The sequence below is a fragment of the Astyanax mexicanus genome, chromosome 25 (assembly GCF_023375975.1).
Source record: "Astyanax mexicanus isolate ESR-SI-001 chromosome 25, AstMex3_surface, whole genome shotgun sequence".
In the NCBI taxonomy this organism is placed as follows: domain Eukaryota; kingdom Metazoa; phylum Chordata; class Actinopteri; order Characiformes; family Acestrorhamphidae; genus Astyanax; species Astyanax mexicanus.
Window position 1 is genome coordinate 4,297,294 of NC_064432.1, and position 22,660 is coordinate 4,319,953.

The following is a 22,660-nucleotide window of genomic DNA, read 5'->3' on the forward strand; positions in this document are numbered from 1 at the left end:
CTCAAGATGAGGCGTATCTTAATCACTGATCACTGATCATCAGAACATCATGTATCATCTGAAGAGCAGCATGTTCTTCTGCAGATTCAGGTACAGGTGATCCATTACTGCATCTGTCCTACAGAACATTCATAACTGAGTTTGCAATCATTAATAGGCGGGTTATTATAGTGCTGAAATATGCAGAGTATTTAAATATTATAAATTAAACTAAAATATTATAAACTAACTATTTACAGTCAAGCTATTCACCTTTAGATTTGATCACGAGCTCATTCACACATTCTAAATCTAGACTTTATTAATATTTAATTTTAAAATAAGTTTTATTGCAATAATATATATTCTGCATGTTGATTTAATCATAGCTTTATTCTGGATAAAAGTGTTGCTAGTTGATTCTAGACAATATTTTAATTTACAATTATTCTGATTATTACTTCCATTAGAACTACATTGTGAACATTGCAAACACTCTAAATATTAATTGTATTATACATTATACATTCTAGTGATTAGTTTAATTACAGATTCACTCTGTATGATAATAGTTAAAATGTTTTGAATATTAGAAAGGAATTTAGTAGGAATCTTCTGATATTATTTATTAGAAAATCATTGTGCATATTACATTTATTAAAAATGTGTTCTGCTTATTAATGTTTTTACAGATTCATGCTGGATACATTTTTTAGAAAATCAAACTCTATACTATTTTTAATACATTACATCTGGATATTAAGGTGATTAGAAATACATTGTGGATATTAATATTTATTAGAAATTGTTTTCTGTATATTCTTTATTAGAAATTCAATCGATATGTTACATTTATTAAAACATAATTCTGGAATTCAACATAATTAGAAATATTACCCCAGATATACATTTTATTTAACATTTACTCTGGATATTACTAGACTATTACTAGAAAATTACTCCGCTCGCTGAACCCGCCTGCTTTTAAGCGCGGTGCGCGGAGGACGCTGCGCGTTACGCGCGCTCCCGGCGTTGCCACGGGCAACCTTCAGCCAAAACAGCGGCGAGCGCGAGGTGGATCCCACAGGTAGCATCAGTACCGAGGGTCTGCTTCAGGATCACTCAGATTAAAACAGGTTTAAATGAGAAACAAGCCACATTTTACGCACCACAGTCGTGCGTAAAGGAACGAAAGACGCGGGTATTTTATTTTATTTTTATTTTGCTTTCTGCGTTTAAAAGGAACTGTTATAATGGCTATTAGAGCGCCCTCGGTTGCCCGGATGTGGCTCCCAGCCATCCAGCACCCCTCATCCAGAATGGGACACCCTGAGCACATTTCTGTGACAGGCTACGGCGCGAGGGCACCATCCACTTCTCTATCGCTGCTCACCGGCAGCCTGGACACGCCCTTTCGGAGCCAGAGCGTGGCCACGGACTTCAGCTTCGCGGGGGAGAAGGGTGCCAGAGCGCGTGCCCACCCAGATCCAGACCACGCGCAATGGACAGAGCTGCCCATGCTAGGTCAGTATATGGTACTCTTGGTAAAAGTACCTGGGAACCAGGAAGGTCAGTGATTGGTCAGTTCCATCAGTCAGTGACTGCACATGGAGTCTAGCTGGAAACCATATAACTACGATTAAGCTGGGCTGTAATGTTGACCACTGTTGGGCTCTTGAGCAAGGCCCTTAACCCTTACCGCTCTCTGGGTGTCTTCTGAGTGTGCTCACTGTGTTGTATGTGAGTGTGTACACTGCAAGGATGGGTTAAAGGCGGAGGACAAATTCCATCTGAGCAAGGATGCCAGTGACATTGACCGGTAGCTGAATTTTTCACTTTTATTCATACTATATAATTCACACTCAAAGATTGTGACACCCCCAAAGTCTGGTCCTTATATTTTTTTAACAGCAAGGGTTTCTTCCCAAAATGACTTCAATGAAAATCAATCAGTAACATGAAATGTACTGCCACACGAGGGCGCTCTCTAACAAGCTGTTGCATTCATCCTAATGTAAAGGCAATGACAAGTATCAACTATCAACCATTTATGTTATATCCAGTAGATAGCATTCAGTAGAAGTACACTGTAAAAAGTGTAGCCCTGCTCAAATTAAAAAAATTGATGTCCATTTGTTGCATCTAAACTATTTGACTTCACTCAATCTAAATAAAGTCAATTGTTACAACCTTATTATTTTATTTTGACATAAACCATATTACTTCACTCGACCCAATATTAATTATTCACCTTGATCCAAGTTAAATTCTTTACATTTCAGTTTCGGAACCAAACTAATACATTTAAATTGAACCGAACTTAAAAAAAAAAAACATGGCAGCATATTCAGAAGTTCCAGAAGTTATTGTGGCATGGAAGAGGACGGATTACCAGCGAGATTCGTTTCAGTGCTCTCTTACTCTTTTTATTTTGCTCTGAGGATGACACTAAGAGCTGGATTTACGTGGGATTCCACTTTTGAAAGTAAAACTAACTACAGCTCCAACGCAGCTAACCCCACTCCCACACACAGAAAACACACAAAGGGTGAGGCACAAAACAACCACATAACTGATAACTACATGAATAATACTAGAACAGTGATAATAAAACATGACATGAAACTCTGGGATAAACAGTAACATAAACATGCAGAAATACACCCACTTCCCCCAACAGGGTGAGCTCCCATAATTCCTTGCGCCCCCCCTCCAGTCCCGACGCCACAATACCATAAGCATGCGTTGCTATCTCGCGAGCACGTTCAGGCACTTTCTCCCTCTCTCATTCTCTCTCTCGCGAGCGCGTTCAGGCACTTTCTCCCTCTCTCCCTCAGTGCTCTGAAGCACTTCTCTACAACTTCTCCCGTGCTCCACAGTGTGCATGCGCACTTCATGTTTGATTCAAATTAAAAATATTACATCCTTATCTCTTTTCTTCGAGTATGATTTCAGTGGAACCAAAACATTTGGTTTATTTCCTTCAGAATTGTAATTAATTTAGTCTGAATCAAAATTGACACATCAAAATTCAAAAAGGTTGAGTTTCACAATAAAGTCAATAATTGTACTATGTGTTCAATCATATTTATTAGCTTGAATGAACAGCTCCATGCTTCACTTTTTACAGTGTAGAAGTCATTGTACGGAGTTTAAAGGTAGATACTGGTCGCACATTAAGTTGTATAGAAATACAATGTTATATAATATTATAACATCTCACACTGAATATGGGATTGAGGCCAATAGTTGACTATGTATTGGATGCTTTTGTTATGCCAGTTATTAACACATTACCAGTACTTAAATATGGCAGTAGACAGTCAGGTGTTTGTCTATTATGGGGCTCATTCTCATATTCAGTGTGAGATGTTATAATATTATATATCAATCAATAACAGTACTGTAATGGCAAAGTTTGACATTTATGGTGTGTGTGTGTGTGTGTGTGTGTGTGTGTGTTTTCATGTGTAGGTCAAAGGGTGGCAGCAATGAGTCCTGCAGTGAGTCAAGTCTCCGAAAACTCCTCAACCATCAATAACCCACTGCTAAAAGAACAAGTAGATCAGGTGATAAGGAGTTTGTCTGTCTATTTCTGTCAATCTGTCTGTCTGTATGGACTGAAATAAGCCCAATTGGTGAAAATAATTGAAATGAAATGAAATGAAAATAAAACTATATGTATGTAAAGAACTTCTCCTAACTGTTAAGCATGGGGGTGGATGGATCATGCTATTTCAGCCAGTGGCACAGGGAACATTTCACCAATATATACAATTTTAATGTACACGGTGCATAATTACAATGCATTAATAACTAGAGGTGTTTATACATTAGTTTTTTTAATAATAAATATGATCTGTTTAAAAGTACTTATTTTACAGCATGTTTTCCATTTTTAGATTGCATTGCATGTTTATAGCTCTAGAAAAGAAAATAAGAGGCCACTTAAAAATGATGATTTTTTTTATTTTACCAAATTGAATTGAAAATCTCTGGAATATGATTAAGAGGAAGATGGATGATCACAAGCCATCAATACAAGCTGAACTCCTTGAATTTTTTGCACCAGGAGTGGAATAAAGTTATCCAAAAGCAGTGTGTAAGACTGGTGGAGAAGAACATGTCAAGATGCATAAAAACTGTGATTAAAAACCAGGGTTATTCCACCAAATATTGATTTCTGGACTCCTAAAACTTCATGAATATGAACTTTTTTTCTTTGCATTATTTGAGGGCTGAAAGCTCTGCATCTTGTTTGTTATTTCAGCCATTTCTCATTTTCTGTAAATAAATGCTCTAAATGACAATATTTTTATTTGGAATTCGGGAGAAATTTTGTCCGTAGTTTATAAAATGAAACAACAATGTTCGTTTTACTCAAACATGTAGCTATAAATAGCTAAATCAGTCAAACTGATTCAGAAACTGAAGTGGCCTCTTTTTTTTTGTAGTCTGTTTATATATCAGCCAACATATCTCTCGGTCTCTCTGTCTGTCTGTCTGTCTGTGTTTCCTTATTGATAACCTGAGCAGATGATGGCACTGGAGAGACTGACTGTTAAAATATTTTTTTTCTGCTAAAACTTTACAAGCAAGGGGATTAGTTTAGCTAGTGTGTGTGTGTGTGTGTGTCTGTCTCTGTATGACCCCCGCCAGACAGACCCTCCCAGTCACGAGAGCTGCGCTTAGTCACACTCTGCACACACACACACACACACACACACACACACACACATACATACATACACACTTAAACACATATACATATACAAACCCACAAGGCAGCTGCACTCTGGTCACACACATTCACATTTATGCATTAACCGTCCAAACACACACACACACACACAAACTGACATGCAGCCCACCTTGCCATTACCACTTACCCAAACATACACACACAGTGTTTTTTTTCCATTATTCTAAAGCAAAATTATAAGAACATTAATATTAAGAATTAAATTAGTAAATTATTCATTTATTTTGTTTACTTAGAAAAGTAGAGAAAAAAAAGCATAAACTATTTATTTATTTATTACCAACCTCTTACCCTCTCTCTGTTTCTGTGTAGTTGGAGGAAAGTTTAAAAGAGCGGATTCAGAGCACCGGAGCGCTCACCCTCAAAACAATGTTCAAAAATAACCATCCTGATGGCAAACCAGTGGCCAACAGGTACGCACACACATAACACTCTGTTATGTTGGATGGCATGGCCAACATTTATAATTTTTTTTACCTTTACAACATACATTATATGTACAAAATATATATAAAATTACTAATTGCTTACTGAAAATGAAGATGTTTTTACTGGATTTATTGCTGAATTAACTGTCATGTAGCTATCAGCTCGGTTGGTTTAACATATGATGCTACCAAACACAGTGGCCAGTGTCGACAGTGTCTGGGCACGTTAGCCATGATGCAGCTTTTAGAGTGTTAGCATCTTAGTATGTTAGAAATATACTGAGATAAATAAACTTGAGATCAAAAGTGTTTTTTGCTGTTCCAGGTCTGTTCTGCTGATGATCCTCACTAAGTTTCTGAGACGACTTGTCACCACCAAGCAGCTTAAACTCCTCCTACAGCGGTGAGTCAGAGAGAGAGATAGGGGAGGGAGGGAGAGCCTTATTGGTCAAAATAAAGGAAAATGTAAAACCAGTACCTGTACAAATTTATATTTTCAAAATATTTCCGTTAGTCTGCAGCTGTCCGATCGAGCCCTTGTTTCCTTTGAAGAGTTTTACGGTGCTCTGAGAGATCCAGACCCACCGGCTATGCTGACTCTTCCGAAGACCCTGTCTCTGCTCCGTGGAGTCGCCCACACCAGGTGAGCACTGACTACCTGACCCAAAATCAGCATGATCATCTTCTAAAATACACACACTTGTATTTTGACTTGTCCAAACTGCCAGACAGCGTTCATATGTGGCATCAAAAATAAAAATTAAAACTCAGTTTTGTTTTGGTAGATTTATGGAGAATGTGGAAAACCTTATGGATGAAGGATCACTCAGCCAGAGTTGGATATCTGCTCCCCAACTGAGGAACATCCTGGAGAAACTGAGGCTTCGTCTGCAGGAGCCTGTGTTTGAGCAGTTATGGAAACGGTAGAACCCAACTCTACATGAAGATCACTTTCAAAACCGTGGCTGCTTTTCCACTGCAAGGCCAAAAAATTCTGGTGGTGTTCCACATGGACACAATTTGTAAAAACTGGGCTGAACCATTTAGTGGGCTCTGTTCATTGGCTAGCAAAGTAAGACAAGGAAGTAGTGATGTTTGGAGGCTGGTAGGGATGTGGGATGAGGTCTATAGCCCACGTGGTAATTTTGTGGCAGCGATGTTGGGTAAAGTCTGTAAGAAGGGTGCTAAAGCTGCAATGCTGATATTGGGAGTTGGTAGGATGTGGGATGAGGTGCATAGCTGATATGCTAATGTAAAACAAGGTGCGATGTAAGACAAGGTCATTAACGGATGTGCTAACACCACAGTACCGATGTTAGGATGCCGGTTTCTGGTAGTATAACATATATGCTATAACACTTCAGTACTGATGCCAGTAGGTGATGTTGGAAGGCTGGTAGTGATATGGAACAAGGTTGAAAAATATGTGCTAATGTTGTAGTACATTTGTTGTGAGGCCAATAGTAATGTGGGATGAGGTTCATAGCCAACGTGCTATCGCTGTGGTAGCGATGTTGGAAAAGTTCTGTAATGGATGTGCTAACGCTGCAGTACTGATTTTGGGAGGCTGGTAGAGACGTGGGAGGAGGTCCATAGCCAACGTGCACCAACGCTGCAGTCCATCATGGATGGTACTGGTGTTGAATGAGGCCAGCTGCTGGCAAGTTAACGTGGTGGTAGCGATGTTGGACATGTTCCATAATGTATGTGCTATCACTGCAGTACTGAGGCCAGGAAGCTTGTGGCATGAGGTCCACAACAGGCGTGCTAACACTTGGTAACCATTTGGCCCTACAGTGAACAAGAAGCCCATGAGAACTTTTACTCAGTTTGTAAAACATGTAGAACAATATGACAACAAACCCAAAAGCTACAGAGTTTCTTTTCTGCCTGTTAGGTTGGATTCGGATGGAATCGGAGCTGTGAGGGTCAGTGTGCTGCTGCAGAAACTGGGACTGGACAAGAAGAACAAACTACGAAGTTCAGACGAAAACGTCCAGTGCTCCTCACCAACCAAAGCCATACAGGAGACTGTTAACAACAGTAAATACTGCAGATCCTTTAGAATCTTAATAAAAATGAAGAAATCCTATGATGAAAAAAATGTTACAACAGTTGCAGAATTGTCTTACAAAGAAAATATCAATACACTATCTAATAACGCCCTAGTAACAACATTAGGTACCAAATCAACCACCTAGCAACATTGCTAGCAACTAATCCCATAGCAAGATATAGCAGCAATTAAGCAAGACCACAGCTACCACCTAGCAAATTCATAGAAACCTTTTGAGATACAATCTCACAATATTTGTTCTTTTTAATGCCATGGTGTTTTGCTCTTACAAAGTCCCAGACAGAACACTGAAAGCAGAGGAGGAGCGTCAGGCATCCATGGCCATGGAGGCGTGGCTGAAGGACAGGTTCAGGACAGGAGTTCAGAGGATGAAGGCGGAGTTTGATAAGCGAGACCCTGATGGGTGCGGAAAGGTACAGAGCTGATTTCACTGATTTTCTATTTGTACAGTATTTACTGTACAAATAGATCCTTTAGAGACCCTGGTCTCTGGTGTGGTTGGTCCACTTGCAGTGTGGAACCTATCCGCTCCTAGTGCTGCATGTAGGGTTGCGTAATGGGCTCATTTTGTAATGTGACTGCTGCAACTAATTACACTATGTTCCTTTCTATCAGTATAGTAATATTTAATGCCTAAAAGTGTGCCTAATGAAACGTGAAAAGACTGGAGTGAGGGTAATGACACATACTGAGAAAATTAAGAAAAATATAGGATATAGGTTGGATTCAGCTGAAATTGGTGCTGTGATTATACAAGTCCAGGTCCAGTTTAAAATTGTAAGGGATGTAGATACAGTATATAAGTAGTGAGATAGATTATGGAGTTTATGGAAGACTATGAATTAATAGCACAATAGCTACTGGGTGTTTTTATAGGTGTTTCCGTAGAGATGTTTAGATGCAGGTCCTTGTGTAAGGTGATTACATACAGGTGTTTTTATAGAGGTGATTTCAATACTGGTGTTCTGATATGGTTGTTTTTATACAGATGTTTCTGCAGTTGTTTCTCTACAGTTGTTTTCATACAGATGATTACATACAAGTGTTTCTGTATAGGTAATTCCAATACTGGTGTTCCCATATGGTTGTTTAATACACTTGTTTTAATGTCTTTTTTTGGTTTCATGCCTCTTCCTCACAGGTAAGCAATGAAGACTTCCTACAGGTGCTTGCGACCTTTGACTTGAAACTGAAGAGAGAGCACCTGGGGCTGTTCTTGTCCCGCTGTGGTTTGGGGTTCCGGAAGGGTGGTGTGGATTACACTCGCTTCCTCCGCACATTTCAGGACCGAAGCCAGGATGGCGTCACACACAAGATTATCTCCAACCCCCAACACAGGTTGGATATCATTATAGCCCATTTTGAAATAGCATTGCAAACTTTGAACCTCTTATGCTTTTGCTCCTGCTACTTATCCAGCTGAACCAAAAACAGAGGTGAAAAATGAACCAATTCCATAACCGTTGAACTGTTATATCACAGCCTGGACAGTTAAATTTAAAATGTTGGGGTGGAATAGAGAAAACCCTAGTTGAAATCGAAGAAATCTGCATTTTAACAACTTCAGGAGAAAATTGACGCTGTCCAATGAGAAACAAGTATCTCCAAAACAGCAACTTTACAGGAGAGAAAAAAAATCTGAACTTCTAAACTTTCAATGCAAGTCAATGTAAAAATTCAGAGTTTATTTCAGATCATTTTGAAGTATTTATATTGGTCAATTCATCAGGAAATTTTGGCACAGTGTAAGGGACAGTTTGTGGGTTCAGATTATGTAATAAACGAAAACTCAACAAAAATGGAGATACTTGTTCTTCATTGGACAGCTACTATATGGTGTTGCTGATGCTGGAGAGCAGCTCATCACCTCCGCCTCTCCATCTTTGCCAGTTAGAGAAATACACAGTACTTTATGCTTTTATTATTACTTTTTGAAACTGTACCACAAAAACTTTGGATAACAGTCACAGAAATGTAGCCTATTGTAGGAGCTTTAATTTTAAGATCGTCAGATGTCTACAGACTGTTGGCCATCACATCAGGTCAAACTCTCTCTCACCTTCCCCACACAGAAAAGGGAGCTCATCTTAAACAAAGCAAACTGCCACAAAAAAAGAGAAATTCTCCTCACTTCATGAAGCCGCATCTCTGCTAACAGGATTCCCAAATTACACACAGCTTCAGAGATTTCGGCTGCTAACTCTTGTACTCAAACTAAATGTGGCCGTAACAGGCTTACCACCATAGTTCTGCTGTGCCCCGGGTCAGGCTAGGCCAGCAGCTGATGTCCACAGCTTAAGGGATTTGGGGACAACTGAAGGAAAAATGGCAAACACTGCGACCAGGAAAAGGCTCGGTCACCCTGGAGACAGTTGCTGAGGCTGTTGGCTGGGGCTTCTTTTTTGGGGAGGGACAGACCGGGGTGGTTAGGAGTGTTAAAAGGCCTGTACGAGTGTGTTCATGTGTATGTGTGTGTGCTTGAAGGATTTATGGGTTGACAAAAGGGGTGTGGGTATGGGTTGGTAAAGCGCGTTTTGTTCATTTCAGAACTGGTTTCTTACTGTCTCTTCTCAATGTGAGAAATCTCAATATTGGGGCACCTGCACAACTTCCAACCATGGTCTGGACCAACCCACTAATATTTGGTCTAAAAAACGTCCTGCTCCAGATCTACTGAACCATGATAAAACCAACACTTTTGTACTGTAGATGGTTCAAACATTTAGACCAATTAGTGGAAGTTGGAAAAAGAACTGGTGCCAAAATCTGACTCTTATTCATGAGCATGTGCATCACACCACAGTATGGATGCAATGTACTTATGTTTGTGACTCCTGTATCTACTGTAACTGTAAAATAAATGTTTGTATATAAACATACACTATCTGAAATTTGGCACAACCCTTGGCAAGGAAACGCCCAGAATTGACAGCATTCAACAAACCAATGATCCAAACTTTAACTCCTTTTTTAAACTGCCCTTAGATTCTATACTAGACCTTCAATTTGTAAAATTTTCCAAGCTACTTGAGAAGAGCCCAACCTGTCCAGTGTTCTTATCCACTACGCTACTCCACCAATTATTCACTACAATATACCCACCCAAATGTTTTAAAACTTGTTTACAAAATCACATGTAAAGTTAGAGACAGGACTCCATTGGTAGACAGAGTGACACTGCGGTGTTTAAAAACAGCAGCACTGCTGTGTCTGATCCACTTCAGTACATGCACTGTGTCCCATGTTCTCAGTGGAGCTGAATAAATGGATAGTGGGTGTAGAAACAAGAAGGTGGTTAATCATTGTATCCATTGACTGTATTGTATGTGTTTGGACAGGTTTCACTCTGAAGGAAAGCTCCTTCACGGTTCCTCTGTGACTGAAGTAGAAGCCAAGCTCACTCGCCTCTTGCACTCTGAGTATCTCTCGCTCTTAGAAGCCTTTCAGTGAGTACATTGCCCCCTCTTTCTCCATTTCTTTTCTTTCTTTAAACCTCTCTTGCATTTTGTGTGGGAATAAGTGACCATTAGCACATTTCAGAAGTAATTACAGGTGCTTTACCCTTTTTCATTGCATATAGACATTGTTTCCCGGAGGTCAAAGGCTGATTAGACCCTCTGAGGTGTTTAATTAAAACCTCGCCAAATGAATGGAACGCTTATGGAGTGTTTTTAAACTGGGAATGCCATCCCATATATGTGAAGTAGACACTTCTGAGAGGCCTGGGCTCAACACCTTTAATACTAAAGCCTATTCATCTGCTGGATTAGTACTGCATTGTCTATTAGTGTCCATTCAATGTCTTTTAATAGCAGTGAGAAGATGCAAATGTGTTTGTGTGTTGTGTGTGTGTTTCTGTGTGTGTGTGTGTGTAGGAACATCGATAAGCTGAACAAAGGAATCATTACTCAAGAGGAGTTTAAGACAGCTGTGGAAAACAGGTACACATTTTTAATTATTTTATTTAAATAATTAAATCACACGGCTTTCTACCAGCCAGTTGGAAAAAAGTTAGGATAGTATAGAATAGATAGTATCGATGCCAGTCCAGTCGTTTCCTCACTACTAAATTTCCTCGCTACTAAATATTCCACAGTCAACTGTCAGTGAAATTATAGCACAGTGGAAGGGAGGTACATAGAGCTTCATGGAATAGGTTTCCATGGAAACCTTTACTAGCTGCATCCAATCTTTACATCACCAATCAAAAGGCAGGGGAACATATACTTATAGTGTATGATGCTCTAAGATCTCAGTGTACTCTTTTGTCTTAATATTGCTGCATCACAGCAATGTACTGATACATACCAATACTATGATGGACCCCAGCTTTTGGACTTGTTGTTGACAACAGGTGACTTTTTAATCTTTCATCCAGAGCACGCAAGGTTCATTTTGTCCAAAAAAGATCTGAAATACTGATTTGACTGACCACAATACTAATGAGTGGGAAAAGGGCATTATATATAAAATACTATATGATACCAATGTGCTTCCTCAACTATTCTTGCAAAATGTGTACGTTAATTCTAAAAACAGAAGTCTCTGGTAGATCCCAGGACCTTTTTCTGGACATAGCAGCTCTTTCTGGTTACCTGAGCCAATGGTGAGGAAAAAAGGGCTAATGCAAACATGGTGATGTCAGAAATTTAAAATATCAAAAAGTTTGGTAATTTATGCATCATTAAACCAATAAAATGCAGATTTTGGACTGAAGAAAGCTTGTGATAAAAGAAAACAGAAAACAGAAAATCACCATACTAAAATACGAACATAGTCGCTCTAAAGTACATGTAAGAAACACTGTGTAATTTGCTTTTATTTGCCTTTATTTCCATACTTTCCCAAGCTTTTTTTGATTTGGGGTTGTAATTCTAGTGTTCTTTAAATCCCATCCCTTTCTATAATCCAGTTTGGACATTGACCAGTTGTGGTCACTCTCTGAGCAGTGAGTCTATTAGAGCCAGGCGATGTTATTCATAATGTTTGATAAATCAATTGGTCATTATCTGTGTTTTCTGGAGCGAGTGAAGGTTGTTTGGTAGTTTGCAGAATGAGTGTAGGTATAGATGATTGTGTGTGTGTGTGTGTGTGTGTGTGTGTGGGAGAGAGAGCAGAGTTTTAATCCCGTGATTGAGAGGTGTGTGAGTTGAGTGTGTGATTGAGAGATTGGTTAGTCAGTGTGTGTCCAGCTCTGGGCCATGGTTGGGTGGAAAGGGCAGTTGACCTCCTAACCTCTCGACCCTGCAGTGTGTAAGAGGGTCAATGAGTGGCGTATGCTCTAATGGCCTTCTTAGCTGACCAGATCAGATGAGTGGACACCCGGGCCTAGCGCTGACCTCTCGGTGACCGTTCACCGACCTCTCTCCAACTCTGTCCGCAGGTTTGGCCTTCAGATTTCCGATTGGGAGTTTGGACAGCTGGTGGACAGGCTGCCCCTGGACCGATCCGGAAACGTGCAGTATGGAGTTTTCATGGCAGGATTTGACACGAGGTACGAGATTACTAACCTAGGGTCACATGGGTAAAACAGAACTGGGCTAGGTGGGTTCCAAGTTAACATTTTCAGAAGTTTTCTGTCAAGGTTTCTCATGTTTGGATGTTTTCTCATTGCAACATGCACTTGTGTGAATGTTTTAATTTTTAGTTTTGGGAAAGTTACTTTTAACACTTACATGAGTATTTGTCTAGCTGGGAACATTCTAATAACATTGTGATGCAATCCATTATTACATCACACATTTTCATGATGTTCCTGAAACTTTATTTCTGTAACATTAGAGGCTAACCTTCCTGGAACCTTTTCAAAATGTTGCTAAACATTCTTATAACACTCTCTGTAAGCACGGTTTGCCCACCATAATCTCACATGGGTCCAATCTATGCCCTGGATCATTATAAGTAATATCCTGTGTCTTTTGGCCCTCAAAACTTTATTTTTTACTATTTATCATATTAATAAGACTTTAAGACTTCCAGGTGAAGAACGTTTTTTTTCTGTCATGCATGCATGTGACCTTAAAGTTTCTTTATTCCCTTGAAAATAAAACTATGAAATGTCAAAAAATACTTGGTTCCCCCTTTATAATAGGTGACTCTTATAACTGGGTAGTTACACATGAATAATTATGTAATAACAGTCTAACTACTGGTGAAATATGCTTGGATAATGATTTATTACAGTTGTAAAGGTTTTGAAAAGTTTTGACTTGTGTGTACTTTTACAAGTGTAATAGTGTTTGTGAATTTTAACATTTTAATAGTGTGTGTGTAATTAGTTATATGGCTGTAATTAATATGTAACAATGTGTTTCAGTGCTTACACTGTTATTACAGTGTAAACAATCTGAACATGTAACTCACCAAATTGTTATTATTTCATTCCTTGTTAATCCCATTCACACCCATTTATTTTACACATGCCCAAGCCAAAGAGTTTTTGTGTCCTGACATCCACTTCCTATAACGCAGGTAATTAAGCTCTAATCAAATGTCATACTGAAAATGAAAATGGCCAGATAAATGATATATAATTTATAATTATAAAAGTATAATTTTCCTGTTAGCCACCAAACTGCTTGTACCACCAAGGGCAGCTCTGATTCTCACCCATATTGATCTGCATTCTGATTTGTCATCCCTCATTCCTTCAATTCAGCTGCACAACCATTTTGTTTTAGTTAATTATTACAATATCTAGAGTCATCAATAATACCATACAATAACAAGTCAAGACAATAAGTCAAAAAAACAAAAAAACAAAACGGACCAGAATACGAACTTGATTTAGATTTTTTTAACATCATCCTATTTGAATTTCTGTTCCACCTTAAATGCTTACTGGAGTAACACACAGACAGTCCTCCTGCATCAGTACAAGTTTTATTTCCTTTGTTCACGACTAGAATTTACTGTATTTATGTTCCTTTGGTCGCAAAAAAAACAATCTAAAAGGCAGCAAAAAACTGTAACACTAGAGCATTAAAATCAGCATGTTAGAAATTTAGATAACTGATGGTAATCATGCAGCCCTGTAACAGATCATGCTCCTTTCCCTCCATCCGCAGCCCAAGCAGTTGGAACTACGTTTCCCTCAAAGTACAAACGACTTTAATCTCGTAATATTATGATTTCAATCTCTTCAGTTTTCAAAGTGAACTGTTTTTATTTTTAAGAGGAACATAAATACACTCAATTCCAGTCATGGATAAAGGAAATTGACGTTGGTGATAAATCTAAATCAAGATCGGCTTCTGGTTCCTTTTTAATTCCCCATTTTTGTTTGGATCATCAAATAAATTTGTTTTTGGAGAAATATGCAACTCCAAAACTAGATGTCAGTTAATGTTGTGAAATTGGGAATTGGGAAATAGTTTTTATGTAGCAGTTGGATTAGATTTAGAGTGTTATTTTTTGTGATGGAGTAGCCGAGTTTACAAGGTCGGATTTGGGGATTAGGTGTTGGCCACCCGTGGGGGGCTCATGAGAACTCCCCCAACCGTCCAATGAAAGACCAACAATAACCAATGCAATGTAAACGTTTCTTAAAAAGAACAGGGTAATGAATTTTAATCTGCAAGAGTAACAGCTCCTACACATGTGGTTTCACTGGTGTGTGTGTGTGTGTGTGTGTTGGTTGTGTGCATTGGTTTGGTTGGGGGTGGAGGGGCAGGGAATAAGCTTAGCTTCTCACTTTTTTTCTTCTTCTTCCTCTGTGTGTGTGTGTGTGTGTAGAGGATAAAGACCTATAAAACCAGCCTGGCTTAGTTGACAGGTGACAAGGGTTATATTGAATGGGGATTTTGTAATACCAACAGTGGGGGAAAAAGCCTGGGCACCAAGGGACCCCGTGAATGGAGAGAAAGGGAAACTTTAGAACAGTTATAAAGACCCTCGGTGCCGTACCAGTGACACCACCATACTGCTCTCCCTCTCTTTCTCTCGGCCTCTAATCAATGCTAAATCATTGCCATGCTAAAACTGGCTGATCCCAGTGTCAGTAGTTCCTGTGTGGCATTCTCTCTCCTTTGGAGGGAATTTTTGACGTTTGTCTAACACATCTTAAGCCGTCAGGCATCACACTGCGACAGATTTAAACGGGGCACAATGCTCTAAATGTAGCACCGCTGGCTAAATGGGTTTCATTTTATTTAGTTTGATATCAATAAAACACGTCTTTTGTGTTTCAGCATAGTTGCAATGTCGTACAATGTTTACAATATAAAGGAAAGTTAGCTATTTTAAGTTTAAAGAACATCTTGTACATTTTATGATGTGAAGGCCAATGCCTGATTAGGTTGAATAATTTGTTAACACTTTATATTGAGTAGTTCTTTCTAAATCCAAGACCCAAATCTCTCCCCATAATATCATCCTATTCTAGTTAAATGAATGTAATCCATGTAAGCTCCAGTTCAACTCCAGTTTTGGCGTGAATTCAGATTTATGTTACTTGGGGCACAATTTCACAATCTCATTTGAGTTAACAGGAGGGTTAAATGTGTCCAGGAAGACCCTGCACTGTAAACCCACTATTAGTTCCCTTTTACAAAATAAATAATGAAAAGTTGTGGAATTGCAATGCTGTTTAGAAAAAAGACAAATGTTACCAGAAACTATAAATAATTAGGCTGATATGAGTAATATTTATTGAGCTACACACATGTGTATAACCAAAGTAGTGTGTAAATAGTGTGTACATACGTGTAATACATCATGCCATCATCTTGGCATAGAGTTGAAGAGGTTCCAAATGGTAACGCAGATTCTGGGACAGAAGTGTTGATAGCATCATCAGTCAGTTCCTGGTAACCTTTTTCTTCCTTTTTTACAAAATTGGCAAAAAATAATATGTCTGAAATAATAAAACAGAAAATCTATAATATTGCAGGTCTTAATTGAACACACTTATTTCTGGCAGTGAAAAAAGGGAACCCTGGAGTCAATAGATGGTTGACCCCCCCCTTCACAGCAGTAACCTCAACTCGACACTTCTTGTAGCTGTGGTTCAAACCTGTACATCATCGAGGAGATATTTTATCCCATTCTTTCTGGCAGAACTGCTTTTAGCTCTGTCATATTCCTTTGATGCCTCAAGTGACTTGACCACTCCAAAAGGCAGATTTTGTTTTTCTTCAGCCACTCTGTTTGTGGACTTCTTTGAGTGTTTTGGGTCATTGTCCTGTTGCGACACCCAACTCCTACAGAGTTTCCGCTGACATACATACACTCTCACAGTGTGCTGTAGAATTTGTAGATTTCTTGGCTGAAATCATGATGTTCCCTCCACCATACTTTAAGTTTGGGACAATGATTTCATGGTGTTTTGTCAGAACCATTGTTGGAGTGTCAATGTGTTCTTTCGCAAACTTCAGGTATGAACAAAAGTTTTTTTTTTAGCAAGCAGAAGTTTTCTGTGTGGCGTTCTGTCATAGACAACCTGTTTATTCAAGGTTTGACGGACTCTAGACTCATGAACACAGATGTTACTCTGTTCCAATGATGCCTTCATATCTTTGTCTGTCATTAAAGGTTGTTTCTTTGCCTCACTGATGAGTCTCTGTTGTGCTCGTGGGGTAATTTTAGCTGGTTGGTCACTTCTTGACAAAGTAGTTACAGTGCCATATTTATTACTAATTTATTACTAATTACTACTAATAAATTATTTGAGATAACTTTGTAACCATTTCCAGCTCCATGTAAATTAACTCTTCATGTTAATTAGCTTCCTTTAAAATGTCATTCACACAAGGTTTATATATTATGTAACCAGCACTTTGATGGTTATGGTTTTAAGGTGTTTCTCAGTGAAAATATGAATCATCATATTTTTTTGTGTTATTATTTTGGTACATTATATTTATCAACACCACTGACTCTTCTCTTCTCTTCTCTTCTCACTTTGTTCTCCTCTGTTCTCTTTTCTTTTCTTCTCATTTTGCTTCTTCTCTTCTCTTTTACTCTCTTCCCTTATCAATGTTTCTCTTTACTTCTTTACAGCACAGCTGTTCTTTTTTTCTCAATACTTCTTCTTTTCTTCACTCTTCAGCTATCCTCATCTTTTCTCAATATATCCTTTCTCTTCTTTTCTTTTCTCTGCTCTTCTTAACTCTTTTTCTCTGATCTTTTTTTCTCCTCTTTTACATTACATGTCTCATGTTTTCTTACTGGTCTATTTGGTGCTCTAATAGTCTTTACTCTTTTCATATGTCTCGTATCATTTTTTTTTTCTCTTCTCTTCTTTTCTTTTTCATCCACACGTTTTCTCCTCTCCTCACGCCTCTCTTTTTTCTGATGTCTCTCTTTGTCTCATCTTTCTATCATATCTTAGTTCTTCTTTTCTACTTTTCTCATCGGACATCGCTTTTTTTACATTACCTCTTTTTTCTTTTATTCTTCTAGCCGTTCTTAAACATTTCTTAAACAAGCATCTTCCCTCACTTCTTAATTCTTCAGGACCCCCCTCAGTGTTTGTGTGGTCCCTCTGTAGAGAGAGAGAGAGAGAGAGAGAGAGAGTGCTTGGTCAGTAGGGACTCTGTCAGATTTTCTTGTGGGAACCCCGAGCCTCAGAAAGCCCACCGTGTTCCGCGATGTCCGCAAAAGAAACATTTTGTTTTTTCCTCCTCTCTGTCTCTTTTTCTCTCCACCCATTCAAGGCTTTAATTTTTATTCATGGGGTCCGGGGGGATATTGAGGCGGGCTCAAGCGACAGAGAGGATAACCGCTTAAACTGGGTCCAGGCCTCAGCCCAGCGGCCGACACAATGGCCACAGTGTTGGGGTGGGTCGGGACGGCTCAACACATTTTGCCTCTGTCAGGGGGAAAACGGCTCTGGATTACCATCTCATTAATACCATCCATGACTTTTGTTCAAAGAGCGACTTGTGTAAAGTGGCCGTGTGTATGACGGGTAATCCTCCCAGCCTGCAGCTGTAGGGAGGTGGCCTGCACACACACACACACACACACACACAAACATAGACACACGTAGACAAATGCACGTTAAAAAGTGATTTTGTGCTTTAGTCAGTGTCCTTCCCTCCTTGCTTACCATCAGTGTGTTGTATGTCCCCTAAAACTACTCTTCCACCCTTTTTTGAATGTGCATTATACAGTATATGTATTTTATATTATATTAGTTTCACTTCAATATATATATTAGTTTCTTCAACACAACTCAGGCAAGTCATCATTTTGCTTTGATTCAGATAATCCTTCAGATAAAGGCACTGCCACTATGATTCAAGGAACGCTGGTTTGAATCCTGGATCATGCTGCTCGCCTTCAGCAGCCAGAGTCAGAGAGAGCACAATTGCTCATGCTTTCTCTGGGTTGGTAGATGACCCTTTCTAACCTCATCACTCCTAGTGTGATTTTGGTCAGCACAGGTGACTGTTAGCTGATGTATCAGAGAAAGGTCATTGCGCTTTCCTCCAAGTGTGCTGTGATGCTTCCCAGTGATGCTGCATCAGAAGCAGTTGCAAAAGAGGCGGAGTCTGACTTCACATGTATCACAGGAGGCATGTGCTAGTCTTCAGCCTCCTGGTGTTGAGGGTATTACTAGTGATAGGGACGGACTAAGTAGTGGGTTGAGTGATTGACCTCTCAAACATGGGAAATAATTTCAAAAGGGACAAAATTAGAAAAAAAAAGAAAATGTGCAATAGACAATATAAATTCACAATTATACGGACATTGGAAACTGAAATTATGTATATATTCAAAATAGAAATGTACAGTTATACATTATTTGGGAATAGAAATGTGCACTTGTACAGTTACTGACAAAACAATACATTAACAAGTACAATTGTAAAGTCACTGACTTTATAGAAATAGAAATAATTTTGTAGGAAATATACACTTATATTTAAAATATGCAATATGTAAAAATACATTATATATACATATAAAATGTCACTGGAAAAAGAAATGTGAAAAGAAATTGAGCAATCACTGGAAATGCAGTTTACAGTAATAATATCATTGAAAAACACAGTAATTAACAAGTCACTGGAAAAAGAAATGTTTAATTGTGCAGTTATGAAAATAGAAATGTACAACTGTGCTGTCGATGACTGTTTTAAATTTACAGTGAAAGGAAATTAAAAATAGCAAAATTATCAAAAATAAGCGTGTACAATTGTGTAGTAATTAAAAATAGAAATCTGTCAGTTATAATGTTGTTTAAAACATACATTTATACTTGTAATTGGACATACACATATGCAAATCTGCGTTAATAACATAGTCATTGAAAATTGTGAAATTTTGTGTGTATGTATTTATGTGTATGTATTAATATGTATGTATATTTATGTATGTGTGTATATGTATAAGCATATGTATAGTTAGATATGTGAGTATGTGTATATATGTATGTTTGTTTATTTTATGTTTATTTTATTTTATTATTATTATTATTTTTTGTTTGTTTGTTTGTTTTTTTTTGTTTAGTTTTTTTTTTTTTCTTTTTCTTCTTCTTGTACCCCCCTCCTGTACCTCACACTCCGATCCTTCCAACCCTGAACTCCCACAACTATATCCACACAAAATATATATATATATATATATATATAAAAAAAAAAAAAAAAAAAAAAATAATAATAATAATAATAATAATAATAATAAAAAATAAAATAAATAAATAAATAAATACAAATAAAGTATTAATTGTCCTCCGAAGAGGGGGGGTGGTGGTTGGGCCAAAAAAAAAAAAAAAAAAAAAAAAAAAATCAGTGTAATAGTGTAATTGTGCAGGCATTAAAAATAGAAATATGAAATGTTGCAGTCATTGACAATTAAAACTGGGGATATGTATTATTCCACCTCTTCTTTTTTACTTTCCTTAGCTCATCTGTTCTTACCATCACTAATCTGATCACTAATCATAATATGTTTACAGTAGGCATTTTACATTGTGTTTTCATTAGAAATATATATTTACAATTGTGTTATCATGCAGTATACAAGTGTACAGTATTGACAAAAGAAATGTATAGTTGTTAAGTCATTGAAAAAAAAATTGTAATTAATAAAAAAAAAATTATAGTTCTTTACTCATTGACGAACATAAATTACAATTGTGCAGCCATGGACAACGTACATTTATATTTGTTCAGTCACTGACAAAAATTACACTTGTGTAGTCATTAATAAATGATAAATACAATTTTACAATTTATTCACAAATAAAGATTTACAAATGTGTAATCACTGAAAAAAAAATCACAATTGTATAGTCATTCAAAATAAAAATAATAATGGCATTATAATTGCTTATAATGGCATCCAGTTTTGTATTTATAATATTATTGACAAATATAATCTACAACTATATAGTCATTAATAATATACAATTTTATAACAAATAAAACTTTTTTTTTTGTTTATCTCTGAAAAACATGTATGATTATTCAATAGAAGCATTAGAAATTTACAAAATAGACAATAAAAATGTACAAATGTATAGCCAATGATGAATAAAAAATCACAAAAGTACAGGTAATGTATTGATATTAGATTTTTTTTATGTATGTATTTTTTAAATGTATTTCATTTATATTATTAGACGTTACCTGTACTGCCCAAGGAAATAGTTATGATGTCATGTGAACTTGTACAAACAAACAATTGTGTACACACACACACACACACACACACACACACACTCATAGAGCTCTTATATAGTGGCTCTTATTTTCTCACTCACACATTTTCTCACTGACTCTCTCTCTCTCTTCCTCTCTCTCTCTCTCTCTCTCTCTCTCTCTCTCTCTCTCTCACACACACACACCTCTCTACTCTCAGATGGTGGCCCAGATTAGGCAGACAGGAGATAAATGTGCATCTAGTTATTCTTCCCTTTTCCCTCCCATGGCTTATTCCCTCCCTCTCCCCATCCATCCATCTATCCCTCTATCCTCACACGGGACGAAAGAAAGAGAGAAATAAGCCACTCATTCATCCGCCCGTTATCTCTCAGGGTGTCTTGTCTCCGCGAGTGACGGGGATCATTCTTTTCTCCCGATCCGTCTCTCTGTCTCTGTCCTCCCACAAATCCCTCTTTCTCAGCCTGTGGGGAACAGTGGGAACGTGAGGAGTGAGACCCGTCGCTCGTCTGTTGCAGAACATGCTGTTTAGGACTAATAGAAGATACGCGTGAGCTGGAGTGGCGCTTGAACATGATCCCAGTGTCTGTTGACTGGCGTATCATCTGTTAGATAGAAGATAGCAGAGGCGGCAGAAACACACAAGCCACATACTTAAAGCAGCAGTGCATAGGATATTTTTTTTTTTCTCTAGAATTAAAAAGGTATAATTCTGAGCGTTTTTCTGGGATTAAAAGCGTGAATTCAGATCTAACTAAAAATATCTGCACTGCAAAACTTTGCTGGACTGAGGTGCACAGCTTTCGACAAGTGCGTTTACAAGCACGTGCCCAACCATGTGGATGGAGGCCATGCGGTTACCTTGTGTTTACTCCTTAGCCCCCCCTCACCTCGTGCTCCCCCTCCCCCTCGCGCTTCTTAGGCAGCAGCAGCCTGCCACTCAAACAGACACAGAGACAACGCTGTGTATCTTCTTTTTGTGTCAAGAATCAAAACGTTGCAACATGACCTGTTTGATTGAATTCCTTTAAGTGATATTGCACGTCCTGCGATGTGATTATTGCTCATCTGCACATCGCGATGACGATGCTTAAATCATATATCGTGCAGGCACAGTTTGATGGCTTGCTCTTGACAGTATTTCAGCAAAAATTTACAAAATGTACGAAACAAAATACTGAAAAACGCACTCATACAGCAATTTATTTACATTAGCCTGCATTAAAAGTACTCTTACACTGTGCTTCGTGATCTGTGCAGTTACACATACTCACCAGAGAGATCTCTTAATCCCCAAAACCTTCCAGACTGTCGCTTTAAGGAAAAGTACAAATGAAGTGTTCATTTGCAAAAACAGCTAAAATTATGTCTAAAGAATAGAACCTGTCTGTTTTTGCAATAAAAGTATGAGTTAAAATATGTTTCACATTGTTTAATCAAGTAAAAGTATGAACATCCGTACTCTAAAATGTATTGAAAAAGAGTAAAATGTGAAAATTTACAACACCAGCCAAAAGTTTGTACACACCTCTGCTCATTTAGTGTGTTTTTTTTTTCTTTACATTTTTGTAATTTAAAAAAAAAAATTCATTTTACATTTAATTTTCCAAAATTACCTGAAATAAATTAACTTTTGTTAAAAGTTAAGGCATTTTTATCTCTTTTAACTCATAAAGTTACTGTTTTAAAGATACTTGTTTTTCATCGGACAGTGACAATGTTCTCCTTAGGCCTAGTGTTTGTAAGAAGTAACGCTGTTACAGTGACACAACAATAAATTGTTATAAATGATTAAGTGAAGTGG

At 37.9% G+C, this 22,660-nt stretch overlaps 1 protein-coding gene across 2 annotated transcripts in view; it reads left to right on the forward strand.

The window, feature by feature from the left end:
* The window catches only part of si:ch211-197n1.2 (EF-hand calcium-binding domain-containing protein 6), a 36,317-nt gene continuing 13,657 nt past the window's right edge, over window positions 1-22,660 (forward strand). Inside the window, exons 1-13 of one of the 2 annotated variants that reach the window (XM_007232792.3) lie at window positions 1-90; window positions 1,222-1,503; window positions 3,454-3,548; window positions 5,054-5,154; window positions 5,495-5,572; window positions 5,684-5,812; window positions 5,955-6,092; window positions 7,067-7,212; window positions 7,520-7,659; window positions 8,388-8,584; window positions 10,585-10,692; window positions 11,122-11,187; window positions 12,630-12,740. In XM_007232792.3, coding sequence (XP_007232854.3) covers window positions 1,233-1,503; window positions 3,454-3,548; window positions 5,054-5,154; window positions 5,495-5,572; window positions 5,684-5,812; window positions 5,955-6,092; window positions 7,067-7,212; window positions 7,520-7,659; window positions 8,388-8,584; window positions 10,585-10,692; window positions 11,122-11,187; window positions 12,630-12,740 — 1,580 coding nt within the window. In that variant the 5' untranslated portion in view covers window positions 1-90; window positions 1,222-1,232. Of the gene's footprint in view, window positions 91-1,019; window positions 1,504-3,453; window positions 3,549-5,053; window positions 5,155-5,494; window positions 5,573-5,683; window positions 5,813-5,954; window positions 6,093-7,066; window positions 7,213-7,519; window positions 7,660-8,387; window positions 8,585-10,584; window positions 10,693-11,121; window positions 11,188-12,629; window positions 12,741-22,660 lie in introns of those variants that run through there. The other variant, XM_007232793.4, reaches the window with a different exon arrangement.